This window comes from Anarhichas minor, unplaced genomic scaffold, assembly GCF_050575085.1.
Source record: "Anarhichas minor isolate MPS153535 unplaced genomic scaffold, ASM5057508v1 ptg000024l, whole genome shotgun sequence".
Taxonomy (NCBI): Eukaryota; Metazoa; Chordata; class Actinopteri; order Perciformes; family Anarhichadidae; genus Anarhichas; species Anarhichas minor.
The window spans coordinates 18,152,675-18,178,939 of NW_027466470.1; the positions used below are offsets into that span (position 1 = coordinate 18,152,675).

The 26,265-nt window shown below is 42.7% G+C and overlaps 6 protein-coding genes across 6 annotated transcripts; 5 read left to right on the forward strand and 1 right to left on the reverse strand.

Annotated features, from left to right (window-relative positions):
• Positions 1-1,136: 1,136 nt before the first annotated feature.
• Positions 1,137-3,302, reverse strand: LOC142956549 (zona pellucida sperm-binding protein 3-like). Its single transcript, XM_076098187.1, has 9 exons — positions 3,212-3,302; positions 2,946-3,112; positions 2,777-2,865; positions 2,605-2,693; positions 2,336-2,516; positions 2,154-2,259; positions 1,980-2,065; positions 1,779-1,870; positions 1,137-1,698 (listed from the first exon to the last, which is right to left on the reverse strand). Exons 1-9 carry the CDS (start codon positions 3,276-3,278, stop codon positions 1,634-1,636), a joined length of 942 nt encoding a protein of 313 aa, XP_075954302.1. The 5' UTR covers positions 3,279-3,302; the 3' UTR covers positions 1,137-1,633.
• A 2,114-nt stretch (positions 3,303-5,416) lies between these two features.
• LOC142956637 (zona pellucida sperm-binding protein 3-like) lies at positions 5,417-7,074 on the forward strand. The gene is made up of 9 exons (XM_076098304.1): positions 5,417-5,507; positions 5,607-5,773; positions 5,854-5,942; positions 6,024-6,112; positions 6,201-6,381; positions 6,458-6,563; positions 6,649-6,734; positions 6,844-6,935; positions 7,010-7,074. The coding sequence occupies exons 1-9, from the start codon at positions 5,441-5,443 to the stop codon at positions 7,072-7,074; spliced, it is 942 nt and encodes a 313-aa protein (XP_075954419.1). The 5' UTR covers positions 5,417-5,440.
• A 1,254-nt stretch (positions 7,075-8,328) lies between these two features.
• On the forward strand, positions 8,329-10,459 carry LOC142956432 (zona pellucida sperm-binding protein 3-like). Its single transcript, XM_076098033.1, has 9 exons — positions 8,329-8,389; positions 8,473-8,657; positions 8,731-8,834; positions 8,916-9,007; positions 9,085-9,265; positions 9,356-9,461; positions 9,554-9,642; positions 10,069-10,160; positions 10,257-10,459. The coding sequence occupies exons 1-9, from the start codon at positions 8,329-8,331 to the stop codon at positions 10,454-10,456; spliced, it is 1,110 nt and encodes a 369-aa protein (XP_075954148.1). The 3' UTR covers positions 10,457-10,459.
• Positions 10,460-11,679: 1,220 nt separating this feature from the next.
• Positions 11,680-13,748, forward strand: LOC142956433 (zona pellucida sperm-binding protein 3-like). The gene is made up of 9 exons (XM_076098034.1): positions 11,680-11,776; positions 11,876-12,042; positions 12,123-12,211; positions 12,295-12,383; positions 12,472-12,652; positions 12,724-12,829; positions 12,916-13,001; positions 13,111-13,202; positions 13,280-13,748. Exons 1-9 carry the CDS (start codon positions 11,710-11,712, stop codon positions 13,342-13,344), a joined length of 942 nt encoding a protein of 313 aa, XP_075954149.1. The 5' UTR covers positions 11,680-11,709; the 3' UTR covers positions 13,345-13,748.
• A 3,787-nt stretch (positions 13,749-17,535) lies between these two features.
• LOC142956578 (zona pellucida sperm-binding protein 3-like) lies at positions 17,536-19,722 on the forward strand. Its single transcript, XM_076098232.1, has 9 exons — positions 17,536-17,626; positions 17,726-17,892; positions 17,973-18,061; positions 18,145-18,233; positions 18,322-18,502; positions 18,577-18,682; positions 18,768-18,853; positions 18,963-19,054; positions 19,132-19,722. The coding sequence occupies exons 1-9, from the start codon at positions 17,560-17,562 to the stop codon at positions 19,194-19,196; spliced, it is 942 nt and encodes a 313-aa protein (XP_075954347.1). The 5' UTR covers positions 17,536-17,559; the 3' UTR covers positions 19,197-19,722.
• Positions 19,723-23,383: 3,661 nt separating this feature from the next.
• LOC142956591 (zona pellucida sperm-binding protein 3-like) lies at positions 23,384-25,570 on the forward strand. Its single transcript, XM_076098250.1, has 9 exons — positions 23,384-23,474; positions 23,574-23,740; positions 23,821-23,909; positions 23,993-24,081; positions 24,170-24,350; positions 24,425-24,530; positions 24,616-24,701; positions 24,811-24,902; positions 24,980-25,570. The coding sequence occupies exons 1-9, from the start codon at positions 23,408-23,410 to the stop codon at positions 25,042-25,044; spliced, it is 942 nt and encodes a 313-aa protein (XP_075954365.1). The 5' UTR covers positions 23,384-23,407; the 3' UTR covers positions 25,045-25,570.
• The last annotated feature ends 695 nt before the right edge of the window (positions 25,571-26,265 follow it).

A 26,265-nucleotide genomic window follows, 5' to 3' on the forward strand; every position in this document is an offset into this window, starting at 1 on the left:
ACAATGCTAAGAGGTTATACTATAGCCCCTTTTCACAGCAGTCATTTTGACTTGTCAGAGCAAGGTAAACACAGGTGTAATTCATTAAATTAATTGCAGTCCCATTCAATGTTTTGTGTCACAGCCATTCCAGTGAGCCAAGCATGCACAATTCCGTCCTGACAAGCCTAATGGAACAGGGCCATAATTAATGTTATTACTTACACCTGTGTTCACCCTGCAATGACACCTCAAAATGGCTGCTGTGAAAAGAGCCTATTGGCTACCAAAGTGTTTGCTAGCTAACGCTAGCTAACGTTATCTTAAATTGTGGAACATCCACTTTGGCTCAAAACTTTCATTAAACTTTGTCTAGAGGATATCCGCACACTCGTCTTTGTTATCTTGCCAACATTACCTGTTAATATGCTCAGAGGTGAGTTAGTTGAAGTTTTATCCTCGGATGATATTTCAGCTCAGCGCAGACGTCCCGCCTCAGCGCGAATAGCGGATCTCGTGCTCTGTTCTGATTGACCGTGTGACGTAGTAAAACCCCCTTCGGAGCGTCTCGGATCAACATGCAAATGACAGGTCTGCTATTGCAGTTAAGGCCAATTTAACCATGACATTAGACAAGTATGCCAGCTTGTTTTTAGACGTTTAAATAAGGTAGTCAGTAGGAATCAAACATGTTTTAGTCATTTATTTCATTAGAAAATTCACCCTTTCAAAATAATAGAATTCTAAAATTGAACAGTTCAGCACAGAGAGTTGCAATTATTGTTACCCTTTGAATGCTGGTGATTTGTAGACCTGATCTAAACTACACTGGTTGCACAGTGTCCAAGTTCAAGAAATATTCACCTTAAAGCTTTATTAATCCTTGGCACAACATATTTGTGCTGGTGTGGCTTAAGACTGAATTATGTACCAAGGAGCAGTTGGCTAAGTATAAATGTTGGACCCATTTTGACAGGGTAATAAGGTTTCTATGCGTAAATAGAAAAAAAAATCCATTTAAATCTTGTTAAAACTTTTTATTTCTACATAAATAATAAAATGCTGAGTTTAGCTTTGAAATAGACCTGCTAGACAAAAATGTACATGCCGAGATCATTCATTGTTAAAAATAAATAAAGACAGCAGTGTCAATTTAGTTCTGTGTATTAAGAAGCCGATTTTACTGTCTATTTTTACCATGACCGTGATTAGGGATGTTCCCAGTGACAGCCCTTCAAACATACTTTGGGAAATGTTGATATAAATGTGGATGAAGATATTCTGACAGGTTTGAGATTTGTGCTTCTTGAAAATAGATCTTATCATTAAAGCCATTGTATATGAAGATGCTGACCAGATGTGCATTTCACCAAGAACAAGCTTTTTACAAAGAAAACACTCAAGCTTAATAATGGGAGAGCTTTCAGGTAGATAGTTACATCTTTAATGCTTCATTATGATCTGAACTGCAAAGAGACAGGCATCAAGCTTTCACAATCTTACAAAACACAAGAATAAAAATCCAATTCAGATTGAAGGAGCCAGTGTGCAGGATGGATCCGTTCCTGTTGGACAACAAAGAAAAAGGGTTAAGCAGTTAAGGATAGATTTAATATAGAGTGCAATGTAAAATTAAAACTTACTGGAAAATACTTCAGGAATTCACATCAGTGATGGTAAGTGGCCCAAGGACAGCATTTTGTACCACACCATGCTTCCCTGTTTAAAAAAAGAAAAGAAAAAAAGTTTAAGTACAAATCAAAGCAGACACGTTAATATAGCAGAAGTCACGCAGATACCTGATGCTGTACTCCTGATCCTCCTGGACTTGCAGTCAGATTCACAGCAGTCACAGAGATTGCTGTATGCAGAGTTGTCCAGCAGCTCCCAGCTGAGATCGTGAGGATTGAAGGCGAGTCAGAAAGTTATTCTCAAGCAGTCCATCATACAAGTCTGATTGAACCCAGAAAACATTGTGAATAGTTAAGTGACATTTTTACCCATGCTCTTTGACATAGTGGCAGGCCTTCTTGGTGTTGTCCATACCGTTGGGATCCCAAGCCACAAGTTTACAGTGGATAAACACCTGTTGAGTGGTGAGGTTGCGAGGCATAGTTAGCTTCCAGCTTTCACAATAAAGCCCTGAATCTAAAAAAAAACAACATTATAGTTACCCGTTCGCCGAGACCAAACCTAAAGGCTTGAAGGGATAGATGGATCTCAGATGATTTTTGCCTTTGTTCGAATTTAGAGCGTGATACCAGACTGTCCACAAGACATCTGTGTGGTTGAGAACGGAAAAGAGTGTTACATCTTATATCTGGACAACAACAAAAAAGCGGTGACACAAGATTACCCCTTATTGGCGATTATCGGGTACAAAGTGCTCTCAGGCTGCAGCTCCGCTGTGGTAGCCGCTACGCATTCCTCAAGAAGCAGCAGCAAGGGCTGATGGGTCATCTGAGACACGCTAGCCATGATTGGGATAAAGGAGCCCAGAGGAAAGGTAGAGGATTCAGCAGGGCCTGAGAAGTCAGCTACAGGAGTAAATAGGAGAGGAGTCATTACATTACAAGAGTCACCGTGAGAGCCGACATTTCCAGTGATGTCATGCTTTACACCCACCATTCATGAGTCCAATGTGGAACACTAGAGCTCCTAGACCATATGTACTGAACACTGGCTCATAAATCAGAGGGTACCAGTTATTAGGCCTGCAACACAAAACAAAAGCAATTGAGTAAAGCAACTGCTGCCATTTTACCAAACACTCTACTGTTGTAGTATGAACACCCACCTCTCATATGCACAGGCAACGGGGTAAGTGAAGTCAGGAGAGGAACTATAGGTCAGATCATTGGTGTACATCAAGTGATCCCCAGTTACCTACGAGAGAGACAAATGTCACCAAGCTGCAGGAAATACACTGGACTCAGTTTGCAGGTAAATATATATGTTTTACGCACAATTCTCCTGAAGTTACAATCGTTGACATCCACGCTGAAAACAGCCTCGGTGGCCGAGATGCTGGTGGGGAAGCAGTTACCCAGACGGAAGAGCGAGAAATCAGCCTGGGATCTGCTCTCCGTCCACACCAGCGTCACAAAATCTGGGCCGCACTTCAGCTTCATGTCTGGAAGAAGACACAACACAAAGAACTCAAGTTGCTACTCAAACAGCTTTTGTTAATGATAATCACATACCTTCGTCCACCATTTTGCTACAGTATTACCTGCATATACCGACATGGCAGCGGCCAGGCTCAAAAGCAGTGCACGTTGCCAAAAGAAAGCCATCATGACTGGATGCCTGCCTCTGACACTGTGGAGGTTTTTAAGTCCTTGTTACCGGGGCACTTTTCATTAAGAAACCCTCTTTCACCTGGTGTGTGTCAACAGCCTCAGGTGCAGAGGCCATCACGCTGATTGCAGCTTGGAAAGCAAGGCTGCGGTCGAATAGTCCTTTTTGCTCATAGGGTACATCCCAAGTCTCTTTATTGCATCCCCGTTTCCCTCACTTGCGTCCTTTCCTTGCGTCTTAGTCCCTCCCACCAGGGATGCATGGAGAGACGCAAGGAAACCATGCGAGGCGAGAAGAAACAAGGAAATATTTTTTAAGAGACATGAGACGTCCTTTCCTCAGTTGCCTCACTGAAGCGACGTCTGTTTCTGATGATGGCGGCTGCTGATCACAGCTGTCAGTCGGCTTTAACAGCTGGAGAGACTTTTGATAAGTTTGTCTGTACACATGATCACTGTACTGAATAATAGTAACTAATAATAACTAATAAAGACACATTAATCATCACTGTATAGGTGTTGTCTCTCTGTAGTCTGTTACCTCTTTAACAAACTGTGTTCTGTTTATAAGCACAGGACCGATTTCTATCCGGTGGAATGCGTTTGACTTATTTATGAATTATTTGCGTCTGTACGTATTGAAATTCAGATTGTGACGTCATTATTAAATAACCCAGAATATTATTATGGTTTCTCTTGAACAATGTAATTAATTTATTAGGTTCAATGTTTCAGGTTAAATTTTAATTATATAACTCATCAAACCCGACACTCAGGAATGATCAGCCTCACGTGACTGAATGAAATGATGATACATGGGGTACATCCCAAGTCTCTTAATTGCATCCCCGTTTCCCTCACTTGGGTCCTTTCCTTGCGTCTTAGTCCCTCCCACCAGGGATGCATGGAGGAAACCATGCGAGGAGAGAGGAACGAGGAAATATGTTTTAAGAGACATGAGACGTCCTTTCCTCAGTTGCGTCACGTGAAGCGACGTCTGTTTCTGATGACGGAGGATCAGCTGATCACAGCTGGATCAGCTGTCAGTCGGCTTTAACAGCTGGAGAGACTTTTGATAAGTTTGTGTCTGTTCACATGATCACTGTACTTAATAATAGTAACTAATAATACTAATAACTAATAAAGACACAGTAATCACCACTGTAGAGGTGTTTCTCTCTGTAGTCTGTTTACAAACTGTGTTCTGTTTATAAGCGCAGGATCGATTTATACGGCGGAATGCGATCGTCTTATTTATGAATTATTTGCGTCTGTACGTTTTGAAATTGTGACTGTGACGTCATTATTAAATAACCCAGAATATGATTATTGTTTCTCTTAAATGATAAAACTCATCAAACACTCAGGAATGATGTAAAAAGTGTTTCGTCTCTCCAGCTCCCTCTGACTTTAATTGTTTCTATAATAAAGTTATTGAGGGAAACATCAGATCATGAAATCACAAATCTTTCTAATAAATGAAGAAAGTAGTTTGTGGTTGTTTTGTTGTTCAGACTACGATGAACATTTATTTAAACCAGATGTTGAATCAGAAACCTAATCAAATATAAACTAGAGTTTATTCTGTGATCTGTCTTCACTCTGGTGTTAAATTCAGTCAGTCAGTCCGATCGGCTGCAGCGTCCAATCACATAACTGATGAACAATGAGGGGGCGTGTCGGCCGTTAAAATACTTCCTGGAAGTCTGTTCTCGTGGGTCCTCGCTCATGGCTCCTCCGAGGTCCCTCCTCCATCCTCGATCCTCGCTCCTCAGAGCTACATTAGAGCTTTGGGACGGCTGTCAATATGGCGGCGTAGAAACAACTTCCGGTTCAAGCGAGGATCGAGGAGCGAGGAAATGACAAATAAGAGACTTGAGAAGTACCCATGATCTCTCCATGCATCCCTGGTGGGAGGGACTAAGACACAAGGAAAGGACGCAAGTGAGGGAAACGGGGATGCAATAAAGAGACTTGGGATGTACCCTATGAGCAAAAAGGACTATTCGACCGCAGCCTTGCTTTCCAAGCTGCAATCAGTGTGATGGCCTCTGCACCTGAGGCTGTTGACACACACCAGGTGAAAGAGGGTTTCTTAATGAAAAGTGCCCCGGTAACAAGGACTTAAAAACCTCCACAGTGTCAGAGGCAGGCATCCAGTCATGATGGCTTTCTTTTGGCAACGTGCACTGCTTTTGAGCCTGGTCGCTGCCATGTCGGTATATGCAGGTAATACTGTAGCAAAATGGTGGACGAAGGTATGTGATTATCATTAACAAAAGCTGTTTGAGTAGAAGCTTGAGTTCTTTGTGTTGTGTCTTCTTCCAGACATGAAGCTGAAGTGCGGCCCAGATTTTGTGACGCTGGTGTGGACGGAGAGCAGATCCCAGGCTGATTTCTCGCTCTTCCGTCTGGGTAACTGCTTCCCCACCAGCATCTCGGCCACCGAGGCTGTTTTCAGCGTGGATGTCAACGATTGTAACTTCAGGAGAATTGTGCGTAAAACATATATATTTACCTGCAAACTGAGTCCAGTGTATTTCCTGCAGCTTGGTGACATTTGTCTCTCTCGTAGGTAACTGGGGATCACTTGATGTACACCAATGATCTGACCTATAGTTCCTCTCCTGACTTCACTTACCCCGTTGCCTGTGCATATGAGAGGTGGGTGTTCATACTACAACAGTAGAGTGTTTGGTAAAATGGCAGCAGTTGCTTTACTCAATTGCTTTTGTTGTGTTGCAGGCCTAATAACTGGTACCCTCTGATTTATGAGCCAGTGTTCAGTACATACGGTCTAGGAGCTCTAGTGTTCCACATTGGACTCATGAATGGTGGGTGTAAAGCATGACATCACTGGAAATGTCGGCTCTCACGGTGACTCTTGTAACGTAATGACTCCTCTCCTATTTACTCCTGTAGCTGACTTCTCAGGCCCTGCTGAATCCTCTACCTTTCCTCTGGGCTCCTTTATCCCAATCATGGCTAGCGTGTCTCAGATGACCCATCAGCCCTTGCTGCTGCTTCTTGAGGAATGCGTAGCGGCTACCACAGCGGAGCTGCAGCCTGAGAGCACTTTGTACCCGATAATCGCCAATAAGGGGTAATCTTGTGTCACCGCTTTTTTGTTGTTGTCCAGATATAAGATGTAACACTCTTTTCCGTTCTCAACCACACAGATGTCTTGTGGACAGTCTGGTATCGAGCTCTAAATTCGAACAAAGGCAAAAATCATCTGAGATCCATCTATCCCTTCAAGCCTTTAGGTTTGGTCTCGGCGAACGGGTAACTATAATGTTGATTTTTAGATTCAGGGCTTTATTGTGAAAGCTGGAAGCTAACTGTGCCTCGCAACCTCACCACTCAACAGGTGTTTATCCACTGTAAACTTGTGGCTTGGGATCCCAACGGTATGGACAACACCAAGAAGGCCTGCCACTATGTCAAAGAGCATGGGTAAAAATGTCACTTAGCATTTCACAATGTTTTCTGGGTTCAATCAGACTTGTATGATGGACTGCTTGAGAATAACTTTCTGACTCTCCTTCAATCCTCACGATCTCAGCTGGGAGCTGCTGGACAACTCTGCATACAGCAATCTCTGTGACTGCTGTGAATCTGACTGCAAGTCCAGGAGGATCAGGAGTACAGCATCAGGTATCTGCGTGACTTCTGCTATATTAACGTGTCTGCTCTGATTTGTACTTAAACTTTTCTTTTTTTTAAAACAGGGAAGCATGGTGTGGTTCAAAATGCTGTCCTTGGGCCACTTACCATCACTGATGTGAATTCCTGAAGTGTTTTCCAGTAAGTTTTAATTTTACATTGCACTATATATATTAAATTTATCCTTAACAACTGCTTAACCCTTTTTCTTTGTTCTCCAACAGGAACGGATCCATCCTGCACACTGGCTCCTTCAATCTGAATTGGATTTTTATTGTGTTTTGTAAGATTGTGAAAGCTTGATGCCTGTCTCTTTGCAGTTCAGATCATAATGAAGCATTAAAGATGTAACTATCTACTTGAAAGCTCTCCCATTATTAAGCTTGAGTGTTTTCTTTATAAGAAGCTTGTTCTTGGTGAAATGCACATCTGGTCAGCAACTTCATATACAGTGAATGATCTCTGCTTCTTTTAGCAGGTCTCTTATGAATAAACTAAATTCCTGCAGAGATCTATTGAGGTTTTGTTGCTGTATCATCACAACTCTTGGTAACGATCATAAAGTGCATCTAAATGAATCAGAATATCATCGAAGTTCATATATTTCAGTAATTCAAAATGAAACTCATAGATTCATCACACACAGGGTGATATATTTCAAGCGTTATGGCTTACAGCTAATGAAAACCCAAAATTAGAATATTACATAAAACTAATTCAAACACTTTTAATACAGAAATGTTACTGTACGTATGCACTCAATACTTGGTCGGGGCTCCTTTTGCATCAATGGAGGTGATGAGCCTGTGGCGCTGCTGTTATGGAAGCCCAGGTTGCTTTGATAGCGGCCTTCAGCTCGTCTGCATTGTTGGGTTTAGGTCAGGAGAGTTTGCTGGCCAATCAAGCACAGTGATGCTGTGGTCATTAAACCAGGTATTGGTACTTTTTGCAGTGTAGCAGGTGCCAAGTCCTGCTGGAAAATGAAATCATCTCCATAAAGCTTGTCAGCAGAGGGAAGCATGAAGTGCTCTAAAATGTCCTGGTAGACGGCTGCGCTGACTTTGGACTTGATAAAACACAGTGGACCAACACTAGTCAAAACAAATACAGTAGAGTGAACAGAAATAAAATACAAATAAATGACAAAATTTGCCTCTCAAAGTGGAGGCGTAAACTAAAAGGAGTGCATAAATACATATTATTTTGAATTGCTTGGTTAAAATACTTGATCAAGTTCCACCTCTGCATTTAGGAATTGTCTAAATGAATACTCTACAATGTAAATTGTAGAGTCGCCCTGCTCTCACACATGTTAATCATTCAGCTAATTGGACAGGGAGACTACAAATAGTGTCAGTTCCACTGGGCTTTGTATCATTCAGTCATGGGGACTCATCTAGGTGTGATCATCTTGGCAGTTTTTGCAACAACTGTTGCCAATGCAGGTATTTGTTGCATGCGGTAATGTTTCAACCTTCTGTAAGTTGTTTGTGTACTGAAACTGGAACCATAAGTGGTTTGTTTGCAGAGATCAAAGTTGTCTGTGCGAAAGACTCGATAAAAATCACATGGAAGATCAACGCGGAGCTGGTGCCGTATGCAGCGCGTCTCTTCCTTGGAACCTGCATGGCCTCTGGTTTCAATGTCCTGCCCAGCGGAGAGGGCGAAGCAGAGTTCAACTACGGTTTTGCTGACTGCAAATTCAAAAGACAGGTAATGCAAAAGGTCCATTCAACTAAAATTCCTCTCAGCCTCTCGAGTATCTCAACAAGCTGTTTTTCTACAGATGAAAGGAAAAAATCTCTTCTATAGAAATGAGCTGACTTACCGGCCACAACCAAGGTCAAAACCGGCTGCCTATGTGTATCCCATCGAGTGTGTTTATAAAAGGTAGGAGGTATTTTTCAAGAATCAAAATTCCACTTTTAAAGCTGAAATGTGAGCTGAGAAAATGCTCCCGTTATATTTCAGACCCGCAGGATGGGTTCCACCTTTCCTGAACCCTGGTGCAGGTGTTTCTGAAGGCCGAGGCAGTCTAGTGTTCCACATGGCGCTGCTCAATGGTGAGTTCTTGCACTACCAAATGCAACATGGGCTTACTCAAGGGGACACTCTAAGCATTTTTATTTTTTCACTACAGATCAATTAACGCATATATCAAAGACCAATGTTTTCACCCTGGGCTCCTTCATGCCAATATGGGCGGCAGTGGAGCAGAAGTCCCATCAACCCTTGCTGCTGCTCATGGAGGAATGCGTGGCGACCACTACACCAGAGCTGCTGTCTGGTAGCCAGGTTTACCCCATCATAAGCAATTATGGGTGGGTGTTCATGCACTGATTTGTCTTTCTATTGACTATTTTCCAGATGTGAAGTCTTATTGCTAATCAGCGACACTTTAATTTCTTCAGGTGTCTTCTAGATAGCAAGAGGGGAAACTCCAAGTTCCTCCCTCGCTACCAGTCGTCTGCTCTCACCCTTCTCCTGCAGGCCTTCCAGTTACGGTTTGGAAATGAGGTGAGAGGGGGAACTGCCATAAGGAATATTAAATGATTTTTATTTAGTTTTGTCATGTCATGTTTAGTTTTTGACTGTCATGTGCTCCTCAGGTGTACATTCATTGTAAACTGATTGCATGGGATCCCGAAGTTCTTGATGATGGCAAGAAAGCCTGCCATTACAAGAAGGAAAGTGAGAGGTAATGACTGATTGAGAACAGTTAGAAATTTGGAAAACCTGTTTATTTGCTTTCTTGCTGAGAGTTCAAAGACTATACCAAGGATGTCATGCGCGCCAAGTATGCATCTTGAGCCAGGAGGAGGTTGGCTTATCTTACATGAACATCAAACAATGCAACTAAAAAGTTAAATAAACGTATCTCTAAAAAAACAACTACCTATCGTAGATTGTCAAATAATTGTAAATATTTCAGTCTACAAATATTTCTATTCTAACTTCTTGCACAAGGTTTCCTTAATTAAAAGAAATGCCAGTTAAAATTAACATGACCTGTTAATGACTTGTATTTTTATTTGACCAAAAAGTCAATGTAATGGCTTTTGTGCTTTACAAAATTGTATTAACATGGTGATGCAATGCCTCTCTACAATTGCTCCTTTTCCAGCTGGGAACTACTCGATGACTCCTCTAAGAGCTCTGTCTGTAGCTGCTGTGACTCAACCTGCAAGCCCCGCACCAAAAGAGGACTTGAATGGAGTATTACTTCTCTGCTAACATGGGTGTTTTCATCTTTTTTTTTTTTTTTTTTTTTCTCAATGAAGTCATAATCTTTATTTTATTGTTTCCTCTCAGAAACTAACGGCTTTAGTCACCATTCTGTGTTGGGACCCCTGATCATAGTGGATCCGTCTGACTCGAAGGCCAACAACGTGTCTGTTCCTGCAGCTTACTCTCAGGTTCATGGTCTTTGTTCTGAAACTGGAGGTTTGGTTAAACTCACTTTAAACCGGACCAAAGCTCTCAACTTGTTCTCAACAGGAGGCCCAGTCTAAGCTGACGGAGACTCCATGATCGTGCTCGACTGAAGCAGATGACCTCAGCCTCCTAACTAACGTGACATCAGCTTTACATGATCTCAACTTGAACTGTTTGCAGATTGTTGGAATTGTCAAATGTTGTACATCCAGCTTAAACTCTGTATACAAATAAACCAAGTGTAAACTCCTCAAACTATTGTTGTTTTTTGGCTGTGTCATCACCACTCCAGGGAAATAAAATATAGGTATCCAGACTTAATATAAAAGTCACATAAGCTTAAACATGCAACACTAGGTCCTGATGTCAATGTGTTAAATGTCATCCTGTAAACTCATAACGTCTCCTTGATTATCACTATCGAACAATTGTTTGGCTGTTTCGAGGCAACTAACTTCGAATTGGCTTTTAAATTTGATATATAGATATAATGTGGTCTTCAGATCCATCTTTATAGGCCATGAGATTTAGAGGATCTAGCCCCTGATTTGGGAAATGGCTATCCTGACAGGATACCTCCTATTTTTCCTCAAGCTCTTTAACTATTATGACATCTGATATAATACAGTAAGGCTGCATTGCCACAGATTATATATACAAAACAAAGTGATCCAACTCTATATAATTGTCGGTCTGATTTCTTTTTATTAATTCTTATTAAAAATAACTAGATTTTGGCCAGTTTAGCCTGCAGGGGTTTTCTTACTCTGGCTGTTGCTGAGGCTTTAATTACAGGCTGGCTACTCGGCTACAATCACCAAGTGTGCATCTGCTAGCATGCTCGCCTGCATGCAGGGATTTTCTTACAATATAGATTGAAATTCCTTTAATGGGAGCTACTTGGTGTGCAGATCTATTTGTTTTCAACTCTGCTATATACTAGTTCTCACTGTTAACAGTGCATGCCACCTGCAGCATGGTTGCAGGGATGGTGGTAAATAAATTGTTTCAGGTTATTTGGCTACCTCCCTTCATGGCCGTGATACATATTTAAATGTATGAAATGCGTCACCTCATATTGTCTCTTTTTATGTGTAAAAATAAAATATTTCCACAAATCGTGACACCTGCTAACGTGCAGCTGATCAAGCTTTACCCCGTCAAAATGAAACGGGTCTGTGTCATGATCTGCTTTCCAAGCTGCAATCAGTGTGATGGCCTCTGCACCTGAGGCTGTTGACACACACCAGGTGAAAGAGGGTTTCTTAATGAAAAGTGCCCCGGTAACAAGGACTTAAAAACCTCCAGTGTCAGAGGCAGGCATCCAGTCATGATGGCTTTCTTTTGGCAACGTGCACTGCTTTTGAGCCTGGCTGTTGCCATGTCGGTATATGCAGGTAATATTGTAGCAAAATGGTGGACGAAGGTATGTGATTATCATTAACAAAAGCTGTTTGAGTAGCAACTTGAGTTCTTTGTGTTGTGTCTTCTTCCAGACATGAAGCTGAAGTGCGGCCCAGATTTTGTGACGCTGGTGTGGACGGAGAGCAGATCCCAGGCTGATTTCTCGCTCTTCCGTCTGGGTAACTGCTTCCCCACCAGCATCTCGGCCACCGAGGCTGTTTTCAGCGTGGATGTCAATGATTGTAACTTCAGGAGAATTGTGAGTAAAACATATATATTTACCTGCAAACTGAGTCCAGTGTATTTCCTGCAGCTTGGTGACATTTGTCTCTCTCGTAGGTAACTGGGGATCACTTGATGTACACCAATGATCTGACCTATAGTTCCTCTCCTGACTTCACTTACCCCGTTGCCTGTGCATATGAGAGGTGGGTGTTCATACTACAACAGTAGAGTGTTTGGTAAAATGGCAGCAGTTGCTTTACTCAATTGCTTTTGTTTTGTGTTGCAGGCCTAATAACTGGTACCCTCTGATTTATGAGCCAGTGTTCAGTACATACGGTCTAGGAGCTCTAGTGTTCCACATTGGACTCATGAATGGTGGGTGTAAAGCATGACATCACTGGAAATGTCGGCTCTCACGGTGACTCTTGTAACGTAATGACTCCTCTCCTATTTACTCCTGTAGCTGACTTCTCAGGCCCTGCTGAATCCTCTACCTTTCCTCTGGGCTCCTTTATCCCAATCATGGCTAGCGTGTCTCAGATGACCCATCAGCCCTTGCTGCTGCTTCTTGAGGAATGCGTAGCGGCTACCACAGCGGAGCTGCAGCCTGAGAGCACTTTGTATCCGATAATCGCCAATAAGGGGTAATCTTGTGTCACCGCTTTTTTGTTGTCCAGATATAAGATGTAACACACTTCCGTTCTCAACCACACAGATGTCTTGTGGACAGTCTGGTATCGAGCTCTAAATTCGAACAAAGGCAAAAATCATCTGAGATCCATCTATCCCTTCAAGCCTTTAGGTTTGGTCTCGGCGAACGGGTAACTATGATGTTGATTTTTTAGATTCAGGGCTTTATTGTGAAAGCTGGAAGCTAACTGTGCCTCGCAACCTCACCACTCAACAGGTGTTTATCCACTGTAAACTTGTGGCTTGGGATCCCAACGGTATGGACAACACCAAGAAGGCCTGCCACTATGTCAAAGAGCATGGGTAAAAATGTCACTTAACTATTCACAATGTTTTCTGGGTTCAATCAGACTTGTATGATGGACTGCTTGAGAATAACTTTCTGACTCTCCTTCAATCCTCACGATCTCAGCTGGGAGCTGCTGGACAACTCTGCATACAGCAATCTCTGTGACTGCTGTGAATCTGACTGCAAGTCCAGGAGGATCAGGAGTACAGCATCAGGTATCTGCATGACTTCTGCTATATTAACGTGTCTGCTCTGATTTGTACTTAAACTTTTCTTTTTTTTTTTTAAACAGGGAAGCACGGTGTGGTACAAAATGCTGTCCTTGGGCCACTTACCATCACTGATGTGAATTCCTGAAGTATTTTCAAGGTAATTTTACATTGCGCTATATATTCTATTAATCCTCAACAACTACTTAACCTTTTTTCTTTTTGTTCTCCAACAGGAACGGATCCATCCTGCACACTGGCGCCTTCAATCTGAATTGGATTTTTATTCTTGGGTCTTGTAAGCTTCTAAAAGCTTGATGCCTGTCTCTTTACAGTTCAGATCACAATGAAGTCATTAAAGATGTAACTATCTACTTGAAAGGGCTCCCATTATTAAGCTTGTGTGTAATTGGGTAAAAAAGCTTGTTCTTGGTGAAACTGCTTGAAATGCACATCTGGTCAGCAACTTCATATACAGTGAATGATCTCTGCTTCTTTTAGCAGGTCTCTTATGAATAAACTAAATTCCTGCGGAGATCTATTGAGGTTTTGTTGCTGTCATCACAACTCTTGGTAACGATCATAAAGTGCATCGCAACGAATCAGAATATCTAAGTTCATTTATTTCAGTAATTCAAAAAGTGAAACTCATAGATTCATCAGACACAGGGTGATATATTTCAAACGTTGTCTTTTGATTATGGCTTACAGCTAATGAGAACATTACATAAAACTAATTCAAACACGATTTTAATACAGAAATGTTAGTGTACGTATGCACTCAATACTTGGTCGGGGCTCCTTTTGCATCAATGGAGGTGATGAGCCTGTGGCACTGCTGTTATGGAAGCCCAGGTTGCTTTGATAGCGGCCTTCAGCTCGTCTGCATTGTTGGGTTTAGGTCAGGAGAGTTTGCTGGCCAATCAAGCACAGTGATACTGTGGTCATTAAACCAGTTATTGGTACTTTTGGCAGTGTAGCAGGTGCCAAGTCCTGCTGGAAAATGAAATCTGCATCTTCATAAAGCTTGTCAGCAGAGGGAAGCATGAAGTGCTCTAAAATGTCCTGGTAGATGGCTACGCTGACTTTGGACTTAAAATAGTGGACCAACAGATGACATGGCTCCCCAAATCATCACTGACTGGAAACTTCAAGTAACTTGGATTGTGTGCCTCACCACCCTTCCTCCAGACTCTGGGACCTTGATTTCCAAATGAAATGCAAAATTTACTTTCATCTGAAAAGACGACTTTGGACCACTGAGCAACAGTCCTTTTTCTCCTTAGCCCAGGTAAGACGCTTCTGACGTGTCTGGTTCAGGAGTGGCTTGACAAGGAATGCGACAGTTGTAGCCCATGTCCTGGATACGTCTGTGTGTGGGGGGGGGCTCTTGAAGCACTGACTCCAGCCGCAGTCCACTCCTTGTGAATCGCCCCCAAATTCTTAAATGGGCTTTGCCTCACAAGGCTGCGGTTATCCCTGTTACTTGTGCACCTTTTTCTAACATTTTTTCCTTCCACTCAACTTTCCATTAATATGCTTGGACACAGCACTCTGTGAACAGCCAGCTTCTTCAGCAATGACCTTTTGTGGCTTACCCTCCTTGTGGAGGGTGTCAATGACTGTCTTCTGGACAACTGTCTTGTCAGCAGTCTTCCCCATGATTGTGTAGCCTACTGAACCAGACAGACCATTTAAAGGCTCAGGAAACCTTTGCAGGTGTTTTGAGTTCATTTGCTGATTAGAGTGTGACACCATGTCACAATATTGAACTTATTCACAATATTCTACTTTTCTAAGATACTGAATTGTGGGTGTTCATTAGCTGTAACCCATAATCATCAAAATTAAAAGAAATAAACACTTGAAATATATTACCCTGTGTGTAATGAATCTATATAATATGAGTTTCACTTTTTGAATTGAATTACTGAAATAAATTAACTTTTTGATGATATTCTATGAGATGCACCTGTATCCAGACTTAAAATAAAAGTCACATAAGCTTAAACATGCAACACTATGACCTGATGTCCATGTGGTAAATGTCGTGGAGACGGTTCATGGCCTCTTCAACTCTCCGGGACCTCTTAACCAGCTTCTCGCTTCTGTATGGTAAGGTGTCCAGTTGCCAGAGTTTCTCGACCTGATTGAAGAGTTCAGTAGCCGGGGAGGTGGTGGCCAGGATAAGGTACTCCTGTTGGCGGCTACACTGTTGGAGAGACTTAACTGGCTCCTGCAGTGTCCAGCCGAGCCTAGTCTTCACTGGCGGGCCGAGACAAACAGGCTCAATAGGCGTAACGAGGTGTAGACAGTCTGAGCCTGTCAGGAGGAGCGGCTGGGCGTTAATGATGGGCTGCAGGGAGATCCTCTTGAGGTGCTTATATCTACGCTGAAGTCCCTTCACTGGATAAGAGTGTTAAGCTAGCTCACCTGCAGTGAAGGCCCTCTCAATGGTCAATGTCTTTGTTAGCTGACCATCTGGGAAGATCTTGAACGTCATTGCTGAGCCATGTAGCATCCTTTGGCCTTGACTCTCAGAGCGAACCTCCTGAATCCCGCGGTGTCCTCTGCTCAAATGGTGGGCTCCTCCATTAACTCTGCGATTTGCTGTAGTGACAGCTGGTGAGGCTGACCGTAGTGTTTGATCAGCGAGGATATGGTGTCCGAGTAGGGGTACAGGGAGTTGCTGTATAAGTCCGCTATCAGGAGGGCCTCTTCGAACTTGAGGTGATCGCAAAGCACTTCCTTGTATCCTCTTGAAGCTGCTGCAGCACAACTTTCACCGCAGGTGGGCACTGACATGACTGTGGCGTGCTCGAGTACACAGGCGCTGCGGCTCCTATGCGACTGGGAGACCTCTGAACTCAGCTGAGCGCTGAGGCCTAATGCTGTGCCCTCAAAAAACCCATTATGCCCTTTAAAACACTGGCCCTACATATAAAATCAACAGAGAGAATAGACATTGGAATTATTTTAATGGGAGCTACTTAGTGTGCAGATCTATTTCTATTCAACTCTGCTAGATAAACTAGTTCTCACACTGTTTACAGTGCATGCCACCAGCAGCATGGTTGCAGGCATGGTGGTAAAGAAAAATTGTTCCAGGTTATTTGGTTACCTTGCTTCATGGCCGTGATACATATTTAAATGTATGTGTGAAATGCGTTGCCTCATATTGTCTTATTTATGTGTAAAGAGAAAATATTTCCACAAAACGTGACACCTGCTAACGTGCAGCTGATGAAGCTTTACCCCATCAAAATGAGACGGGTCTGTATCATAAGTTCGGCTGCAGTCAAAAAGTCCAAAAATGACCTCCTAACGCCTATTCCTAACCACTTTTCCTGGACCTCTATGGAAACGTCATGGGGTTAAGGAAAAATGTAAAGGAGAATTCATGAGGAGTTAGGAAAAGACAACTGTGGTGTTTCCTGTCACTGACATAGATCTGCCATAGTGAAACTACAACGGAGAAGGACTACAAAAAGCGCAACTAAAACATGTCCCCATGAAATCTGTTACTGTACTGCATGCAGGCTATATAAAGAACGTCTTTTCTGAGAGGCTGATTCACTCGTGGTGTGTGAAGGAGAGAAACCGGAGCTCCTTCCTTCCTGCTGCTGTCACACTTTACAATCAACACTGTTTCAGTAGAAACTGACAATTTACTCGTGCAATATCAATGAAACTGTTCAATATCAATATTTCCTTTCTGCAATAATGTAGATTCAACGGTTCGGTTATATTGTGCTTTTTACCAGTTTACTAATCTATCATAGGCCTAGCTTGTTTTGTGTTTTACTGATGGTTCTTGTTATTGAGAACGTGAATTTGTTCATTGACAATTTACAAAATGTACTTTCCATTTTATTTCTTATTCTTTAAAAAATAAATTTATTTGTTACATGTTTGAAGTAAATAAATACATATGAAATTAAACGTAAGGATTGTCACTGTCTATTCATATTCATCAACATGAATCCCATTACTTTTTGACTGTATGAGTATAATTGTTAAACCTGTGTAAGATAAGCATATCGTTTGTTTTCATGGACTGCCGAATGGTGCGTCACTTTAAATGTTTAAATGAAGCACCTTTCCTTAGCATTTAGAGGATTCAAACAGCTCTTTTCATGGCGGCCACTTAGATACTTCCGAGTCATTTCACTCAGTTGGGAACCTTCCTATGAGCAAAAAGGACTATTCGACCGCAGCCTTGCTTTCCAAGCTGCAATCAGCGTGATGGCCTCTGCACCTGAGGCTGTTGACACACACCAGGTGAAAGAGGGTTTCTTAATGAAAAGTGCCCCGGTAACAAGGACTTAAAAACCTCCACAGTGTCAGAGGCAGGCATCCAGTCATGATGGCTTTCTTTTGGCAACGTGCACTGCTTTTGAGCCTGGCCGCTGCCATGTCGGTATATGCAGGTAATACTGTAGCAAAATGGTGGACGAAGGTATGTGATTATCATTAACAAAAGCTGTTTGAGTAGAAGCTTGAGTTCTTTGTGTTGTGTCTTCTTCCAGACATGAAGCTGAAGTGCGGCCCAGATTTTGTGACGCTGGTGTGGACGGAGAGCAGATCCCAGGCTGATTTCTCACTCTTCCGTCTGGGTAACTGCTTCCCCACCAGCATCTCGGCCACCGAGGCTGTTTTCAGCGTGGATGTCAACGATTGTAACTTCAGGAGAATTGTGCGTAAAACATATATATTTACCTGCAAACTGAGTCCAGTGTATTTCCTGCAGCTTGGTGACATTTGTCTCTCTCGTAGGTAACTGGGGATCACTTGATGTACACCAATGATCTGACCTATAGTTCCTCTCCTGACTTCACTTACCCTGTTGCCTGTGCATATGAGAGGTGGGTGTTCATACTACAACAGTAGAGTGTTTGGTAAAATGGCAGCAGTTGCTTTACTCAATTGCTTTTGTTTTGTGTTGCAGGCCTAATAACTGGTACCCTCTGATTTATGAGCCAGTGTTCAGTACATACGGTCTAGGAGCTCTAGTGTTCCACATTGGACTCATGAATGGTGGGTGTAAAGCATGACCTCACTGGAAATGTCGGCTCTCACGGTGACTCTTGTAACGTAATGACTCCTCTCCTATTTACTCCTGTAGCTGACTTCTCAGGCCCTGCTGAATCCTCTACTTTTCCTCTGGGCTCCTTTATCCCAATCATGGCTAGCGTGTCTCAGATGACCCATCAGCCCTTGCTGCTGCTTCTTGAGGAATGCGTAGCGGCTACCACAGCGGAGCTGCAGCCTGAGAGCACTTTGTATCCGATAATCGCCAATAAGGGGTAATCTTGTGTCACCGCTTTTTTGTTGTTGTCCAGATATAAGATGTAACACTCTTCCGTTCTCAACCACACAGATGTCTTGTGGACAGTCTGGTATCACGCTCTAAATTCGAACAAAGGCAAAAATCATCTGAGATCCATCTATCCCTTCAAGCCTTTAGGTTTGGTCTCGGCGAACGGGTAACTATGATGTTGATTTTTAGATTCAGGGCTTTATTGTGAAAGCTGGAAGCTAACTATGCCTCGCAACCTCACCACTCAACAGGTGTTTATCCACTGTAAACTTGTGGCTTGGGATCCCAACGGTATGGACAACACCAAGAAGGCCTGCCACTATGTCAAAGAGCATGGGTAAAAATGTCACTTAACTATTCACAATGTTTTCTGGGTTCAATCAGACTTGTATGATGGACTGCTTGAGAATAACTTTCTGACTCTCCTTCAATCCTCACGATCTCAGCTGGGAGCTGCTGGACAACTCTGCATACAGCAATCTCTGTGACTGCTGTGAATCTGACTGCAAGTCCAGGAGGATCAGGAGTACAGCATCAGGTATCTGCATGACTTCTGCTATATTAACGTGTCTGCTCTGATTTGTACTTAAACTTTTCTTTTTTTTTTTTAAACAGGGAAGCACGGTGTGGTACAAAATGCTGTCCTTGGGCCACTTACCATCACTGATGTGAATTCCTGAAGTATTTTCAAGGTAATTTTACATTGCGCTATATATTCTATTAATCCTCAACAACTACTTAACCTTTTTTCTTTTTGTTCTCCAACAGGAACGGATCCATCCTGCACACTGGCGCCTTCAATCTGAATTGGATTTTTATTCTTGGGTCTTGTAAGCTTCTAAAAGCTTGATGCCTGTCTCTTTACAGTTCAGATCACAATGAAGTCATTAAAGATGTAACTATCTACTTGAAAGGGCTCCCATTATTAAGCTTGTGTGTAATTGGGTAAAAAAGCTTGTTCTTGGTGAAACTGCTTGAAATGCACATCTGGTCAGCAACTTCATATACAGTGAATGATCTCTGCTTCTTTTAGCAGGTCTCTTATGAATAAACTAAATTCCTGCGGAGATCTATTGAGGTTTTGTTGCTGTCATCACAACTCTTGGTAACGATCATAAAGTGCATCGCAATGAATCAGAATATCTAAGTTCATTTATTTCAGTAATTCAAAAAGTGAAACTCATAGATTCATCAGACACAGGGTGATATATTTCAAACGTTGTCTTTTGATTATGGCTTACAGCTAATGAGAACATTACATAAAACTAATTCAAACACGATTTTAATACAGAAATGTTAGTGTACGTATGCACTCAATACTTGGTCGGGGCTCCTTTTGCATCAATGGAGGTGATGAGCCTGTGGCACTGCTGTTATGGAAGCCCAGGTTGCTTTGATAGCGGCCTTCAGCTCGTCTGCATTGTTGGGTTTAGGTCAGGAGAGTTTGCTGGCCAATCAAGCACAGTGATACTGTGGTCATTAAACCAGTTATTGGTACTTTTGGCAGTGTAGCAGGTGCCAAGTCCTGCTGGAAAATGAAATCCGCATCTTCATAAAGCTTGTCAGCAGAGGGAAGCATGAAGTGCTCTAAAATGTCCTGGTAGATGGCTACGCTGACTTTGGACTTAAAATAGTGGACCAACAGATGACATGGCTCCCCAAATCATCGCTGACTGGAAACTTCAAGTAACTTGGATTGTGTGCCTCACCACCCTTCCTCCAGACTCTGGGACCTTGATTTCCAAATGAAATGCAAAATTTACTTTCATCTGAAAAGACGACTTTGGACCACTGAGCAACAGTCCTTTTTCTCCTTAGCCCAGGTAAGACGCTTCTGACGTGTCTGGTTCAGGAGTGGCTTGACAAGGAATGCGACAGTTGTAGCCCATGTCCTGGATACGTCTGTGTGTGGGGGCTCTTGAAGCACTGACTCCAGCCGCAGTCCACTCCTTGTGAATCGCCCCCAAATTCTTAAATGGGCTTTGCCTCACAAGGCTGCGGTTATCCCTGTTACTTGTGCACCTTTTTCTAACATTTTTTCCTTCCACTCAACTTTCCATTAATATGCTTGGACACAGCACTCTGTGAACAGCCAGCTTCTTCAGCAATGACCTTTTGTGGCTTACCCTCCTTGTGGAGGGTGTCAATGACTGTCTTCTGGACAACTGTCTTGTCAGCAGTCTTCCCCATGATTGTGTAGCCTACTGAACCAGACAGACCATTTAAAGGCTCAGGAAACCTTTGCAGGTGTTTTGAGTTCATTTGCTGATTAGAGTGTGACACCATGTCACAATATTGAACTTATTCACAATATTCTACTTTTCTAAGATACTGAATTGTGGGTGTTCATTAGCTGTAACCCATAATCATCAAAATTAAAAGAAATAAACACTTGAAATATATTACCCTGTGTGTAATGAATCTATATAATATGAGTTTCACTTTTTGAATTGAATTACTGAAATAAATTAACTTTTTGATGATATTCTATGAGATGCACCTGTATCCAGACTTAAAATAAAAGTCACATAAGCTTAAACATGCAACACTATGACCTGATGTCCATGTGGTAAATGTCGTGGAGACGGTTCATGGCCTCTTCAACTCTCCGGGACCTCTTAACCAGCTTCTCGCTTCTGTATGGTAAGGTGTCCAGTTGCCAGAGTTTCTCGACCTGATTGAAGAGTTCAGTAGCCGGGGAGGTGGTGGCCAGGATAAGGTACTCCTGTTGGCGGCTACACTGTTGGAGAGACTTAACTGGCTCCTGCAGTGTCCAGCCGAGCCTGGTCTTCACTGGCGGGCCGAGACAAACAGGCTCAATAGGCGTAACGAGGTGTAGACAGTCTGAGCCTGTCAGGAGGAGCGGCTGGGCGTTAATGATGGGCTGCAGGGAGATCCTCTTGAGGTGCTTATATCTACGCTGAAGTCCCTTCACTGGATAAGAGTGTTAAGCTAGCTCACCTGCAGTGAAGGCCCTCTCAATGGTCAATGTCTTTGTTAGCTGACCATCTGGGAAGATCTTGAACGTCATTGCTGAGCCATGTAGCATCCTTTGGCCTTGACTCTCAGAGCGAACCTCCTGAATCCCGCGGTGTCCTCTGCTCAAATGGTGGGCTCCTCCATTAACTCTGCGATTTGCTGTAGTGACAGCTGGTGAGGCTGACCGTAGTGTTTGATCAGCGAGGATATGGTGTCCGAGTAGGGGTACAGGGAGTTGCTGTATAAGTCCGCTATCAGGAGGGCCTCTTCGAACTTGAGGTGATCGCAAAGCACTTCCTTGTATCCTCTTGAAGCTGCTGCAGCACAACTTTCACCGCAGGTGGGCACTGACATGACTGTGGCGTGCTCGAGTACACAGGCGCTGCGGCTCCTATGCGACTGGGAGACCTCTGAACTCAGCTGAGCGCTGAGGCCTAATGCTGTGCCCTCAAAAAACCCATTATGCCCTTTAAAACACTGGCCCTACATATAAAATCAACAGAGAGAATAGACATTGGAATTATTTTAATGGGAGCTACTTAGTGTGCAGATCTATTTCTATTCAACTCTGCTAGATAAACTAGTTCTCACACTGTTTACAGTGCATGCCACCAGCAGCATGGTTGCAGGCATGGTGGTAAAGAAAAATTGTTCCAGGTTATTTGGTTACCTTGCTTCATGGCCGTGATACATATTTAAATGTATGTGTGAAATGCGTTGCCTCATATTGTCTTATTTATGTGTAAAGAGAAAATATTTCCACAAAACGTGACACCTGCTAACGTGCAGCTGATGAAGCTTTACCCCATCAAAATGAGACGGGTCTGTATCATAAGTTCGGCTGCAGTCAAAAAGTCCAAAAATGACCTCCTAACGCCTATTCCTAACCACTTTTCCTGGACCTCTATGGAAACGTCATGGGGTTAAGGAAAAATGTAAAGGAGAATTCATGAGGAGTTAGGAAAAGACAACTGTGGTGTTTCCTGTCACTGACGTAGATCTGCCATAGTGAAACTACAACGGAGAAGGACTACAAAAAGCGCAACTAAAACATGTCCCCATGAAATCTGTTACTGTACTGCATGCAGGCTATATAAAGAACGTCTTTTCTGAGAGGCTGATTCACTCGTGGTGTGTGAAGGAGAGAAACCGGAGCTCCTTCCTTCCTGCTGCTGTCACACTTTACAATCAACACTGTTTCAGTAGAAACTGACAATTTACTCGTGCAATATCAATGAAACTGTTCAATATCAATATTTCCTTTCTGCAATAATGTAGATTCAACGGTTCGGTTATATTGTGCTTTTTACCAGTTTACTAATCTATCATAGGCCTAGCTTGTTTTGTGTTTTACTGATGGTTCTTGTTATTGAGAACGTGAATTTGTTCATTGACAATTTACAAAATGTACTTTCCATTTTATTTCTTATTCTTTAAAAAATAAATTTATTTGTTACATGTTTGAAGTAAATAAATACATATGAAATTAAACGTAAGGATTGTCACTGTCTATTCATATTCATCAACATGAATCCCATTACTTTTTGACTGTATGAGTATAATTGTTAAACCTGTGTAAGATAAGCATATCGTTTGTTTTCATGGACGGCCGAATGGTGCGTCACTTTAAATGTTTAAATGAAGCACCTTTCCTTAGCATTTAGAGGATTCAAACAGCTCTTTTCATGGCGGCCACTTAGATACTTCCGAGTCATTTCACTCAGTTGGGAACCTTCCTATGAGCAAAAAGGACTATTCGACCGCAGCCTTGCTTTCCAAGCTGCAATCAGCGTGATGGCCTCTGCACCTGAGGCTGTTGACACACACCAGGTGAAAGAGGGTTTCTTAATGAAAAGTGCCCCGGTAACAAGGACTTAAAAACCTCCACAGTGTCAGAGGCAGGCATCCAGTCATGATGGCTTTCTTTTGGCAACGTGCACTGCTTTTGAGCCTGGCCGCTGCCATGTCGGTATATGCAGGTAATACTGTAGCAAAATGGTGGACGAAGGTATGTGATTATCATTAACAAAAGCTGTTTGAGTAGAAGCTTGAGTTCTTTGTGTTGTGTCTTCTTCCAGACATGAAGCTGAAGTGCGGCCCAGATTTTGTGACGCTGGTGTGGACGGAGAGCAGATCCCAGGCTGATTTCTCACTCTTCCGTCTGGGTAACTGCTTCCCCACCAGCATCTCGGCCACCGAGGCTGTTTTCAGCGTGGATGTCAACGATTGTAACTTCAGGAGAATTGTGCGTAAAACATATATATTTACCTGCAAACTGAGTCCAGTGTATTTCCTGCAGCTTGGTGACATTTGTCTCTCTCGTAGGTAACTGGGGATCACTTGATGTACACCAATGATCTGACCTATAGTTCCTCTCCTGACTTCACTTACCCTGTTGCCTGTGCATATGAGAGGTGGGTGTTCATACTACAACAGTAGAGTGTTTGGTAAAATGGCAGCAGTTGCTTTACTCAATTGCTTTTGTTTTGTGTTGCAGGCCTAATAACTGGTACCCTCTGATTTATGAGCCAGTGTTCAGTACATACGGTCTAGGAGCTCTAGTGTTCCACATTGGACTCATGAATGGTGGGTGTAAAGCATGACCTCACTGGAAATGTCGGCTCTCACGGTGACTCTTGTAACGTAATGACTCCTCTCCTATTTACTCCTGTAGCTGACTTCTCAGGCCCTGCTGAATCCTCTACTTTTCCTCTGGGCTCCTTTATCCCAATCATGGCTAGCGTGTCTCAGATGACCCATCAGCCCTTGCTGCTGCTTCTTGAGGAATGCGTAGCGGCTACCACAGCGGAGCTGCAGCCTGAGAGCACTTTGTATCTGATAATCGCCAATAAGGGGTAATCTTGTGTCACCGCTTTTTTGTTGTTGTCCAGATATAAGATGTAACACTCTTCCGTTCTCAACCACACAGATGTCTTGTGGACAGTCTGGTATCACGCTCTAAATTCGAACAAAGGCAAAAATCATCTGAGATCCATCTATCCCTTCAAGCCTTTAGGTTTGGTCTCGGCGAACGGGTAACTATGATGTTGATTTTTAGATTCAGGGCTTTATTGTGAAAGCTGGAAGCTAACTATGCCTCGCAACCTCACCACTCAACAGGTGTTTATCCACTGTAAACTTGTGGCTTGGGATCCCAACGGTATGGACAACACCAAGAAGGCCTGCCACTATGTCAAAGAGCATGGGTAAAAATGTCACTTAACTATTCACAATGTTTTCTGGGTTCAATCAGACTTGTATGATGGACTGCTTGAGAATAACTTTCTGACTCTCCTTCAATCCTCACGATCTCAGCTGGGAGCTGCTGGACAACTCTGCATACAGCAATCTCTGTGACTGCTGTGAATCTGACTGCAAGTCCAGGAGGATCAGGAGTACAGCATCAGGTATCTGCATGACTTCTGCTATATTAACGTGTCTGCTCTGATTTGTACTTAAACTTTTCTTTTTTTTTTTTAAACAGGGAAGCACGGTGTGGTACAAAATGCTGTCCTTGGGCCACTTACCATCACTGATGTGAATTCCTGAAGTATTTTCAAGGTAATTTTACATTGCGCTATATATTCTATTAATCCTCAACAACTACTTAACCTTTTTTCTTTTTGTTCTCCAACAGGAACGGATCCATCCTGCACACTGGCGCCTTCAATCTGAATTGGATTTTTATTCTTGGGTCTTGTAAGCTTCTAAAAGCTTGATGCCTGTCTCTTTACAGTTCAGATCACAATGAAGTCATTAAAGATGTAACTATCTACTTGAAAGGGCTCCCATTATTAAGCTTGTGTGTAATTGGGTAAAAAAGCTTGTTCTTGGTGAAACTGCTTGAAATGCACATCTGGTCAGCAACTTCATATACAGTGAATGATCTCTGCTTCTTTTAGCAGGTCTCTTATGAATAAACTAAATTCCTGCGGAGATCTATTGAGGTTTTGTTGCTGTCATCACAACTCTTGGTAACGATCATAAAGTGCATCGCAATGAATCAGAATATCTAAGTTCATTTATTTCAGTAATTCAAAAAGTGAAACTCATAGATTCATCAGACACAGGGTGATATATTTCAAACGTTGTCTTTTGATTATGGCTTACAGCTAATGAGAACATTACATAAAACTAATTCAAACACGATTTTAATACAGAAATGTTAGTGTACGTATGCACTCAATACTTGGTCGGGGCTCCTTTTGCATCAATGGAGGTGATGAGCCTGTGGCACTGCTGTTATGGAAGCCCAGGTTGCTTTGATAGCGGCCTTCAGCTCGTCTGCATTGTTGGGTTTAGGTCAGGAGAGTTTGCTGGCCAATCAAGCACAGTGATACTGTGGTCATTAAACCAGTTATTGGTACTTTTGGCAGTGTAGCAGGTGCCAAGTCCTGCTGGAAAATGAAATCCGCATCTTCATAAAGCTTGTCAGCAGAGGGAAGCATGAAGTGCTCTAAAATGTCCTGGTAGATGGCTACGCTGACTTTGGACTTAAAATAGTGGACCAACAGATGACATGGCTCCCCAAATCATCGCTGACTGGAAACTTCAAGTAACTTGGATTGTGTGCCTCACCACCCTTCCTCCAGACTCTGGGACCTTGATTTCCAAATGAAATGCAAAATTTACTTTCATCTGAAAAGACGACTTTGGACCACTGAGCAACAGTCCTTTTTCTCCTTAGCCCAGGTAAGACGCTTCTGACGTGTCTGGTTCAGGAGTGGCTTGACAAGGAATGCGACAGTTGTAGCCCATGTCCTGGATACG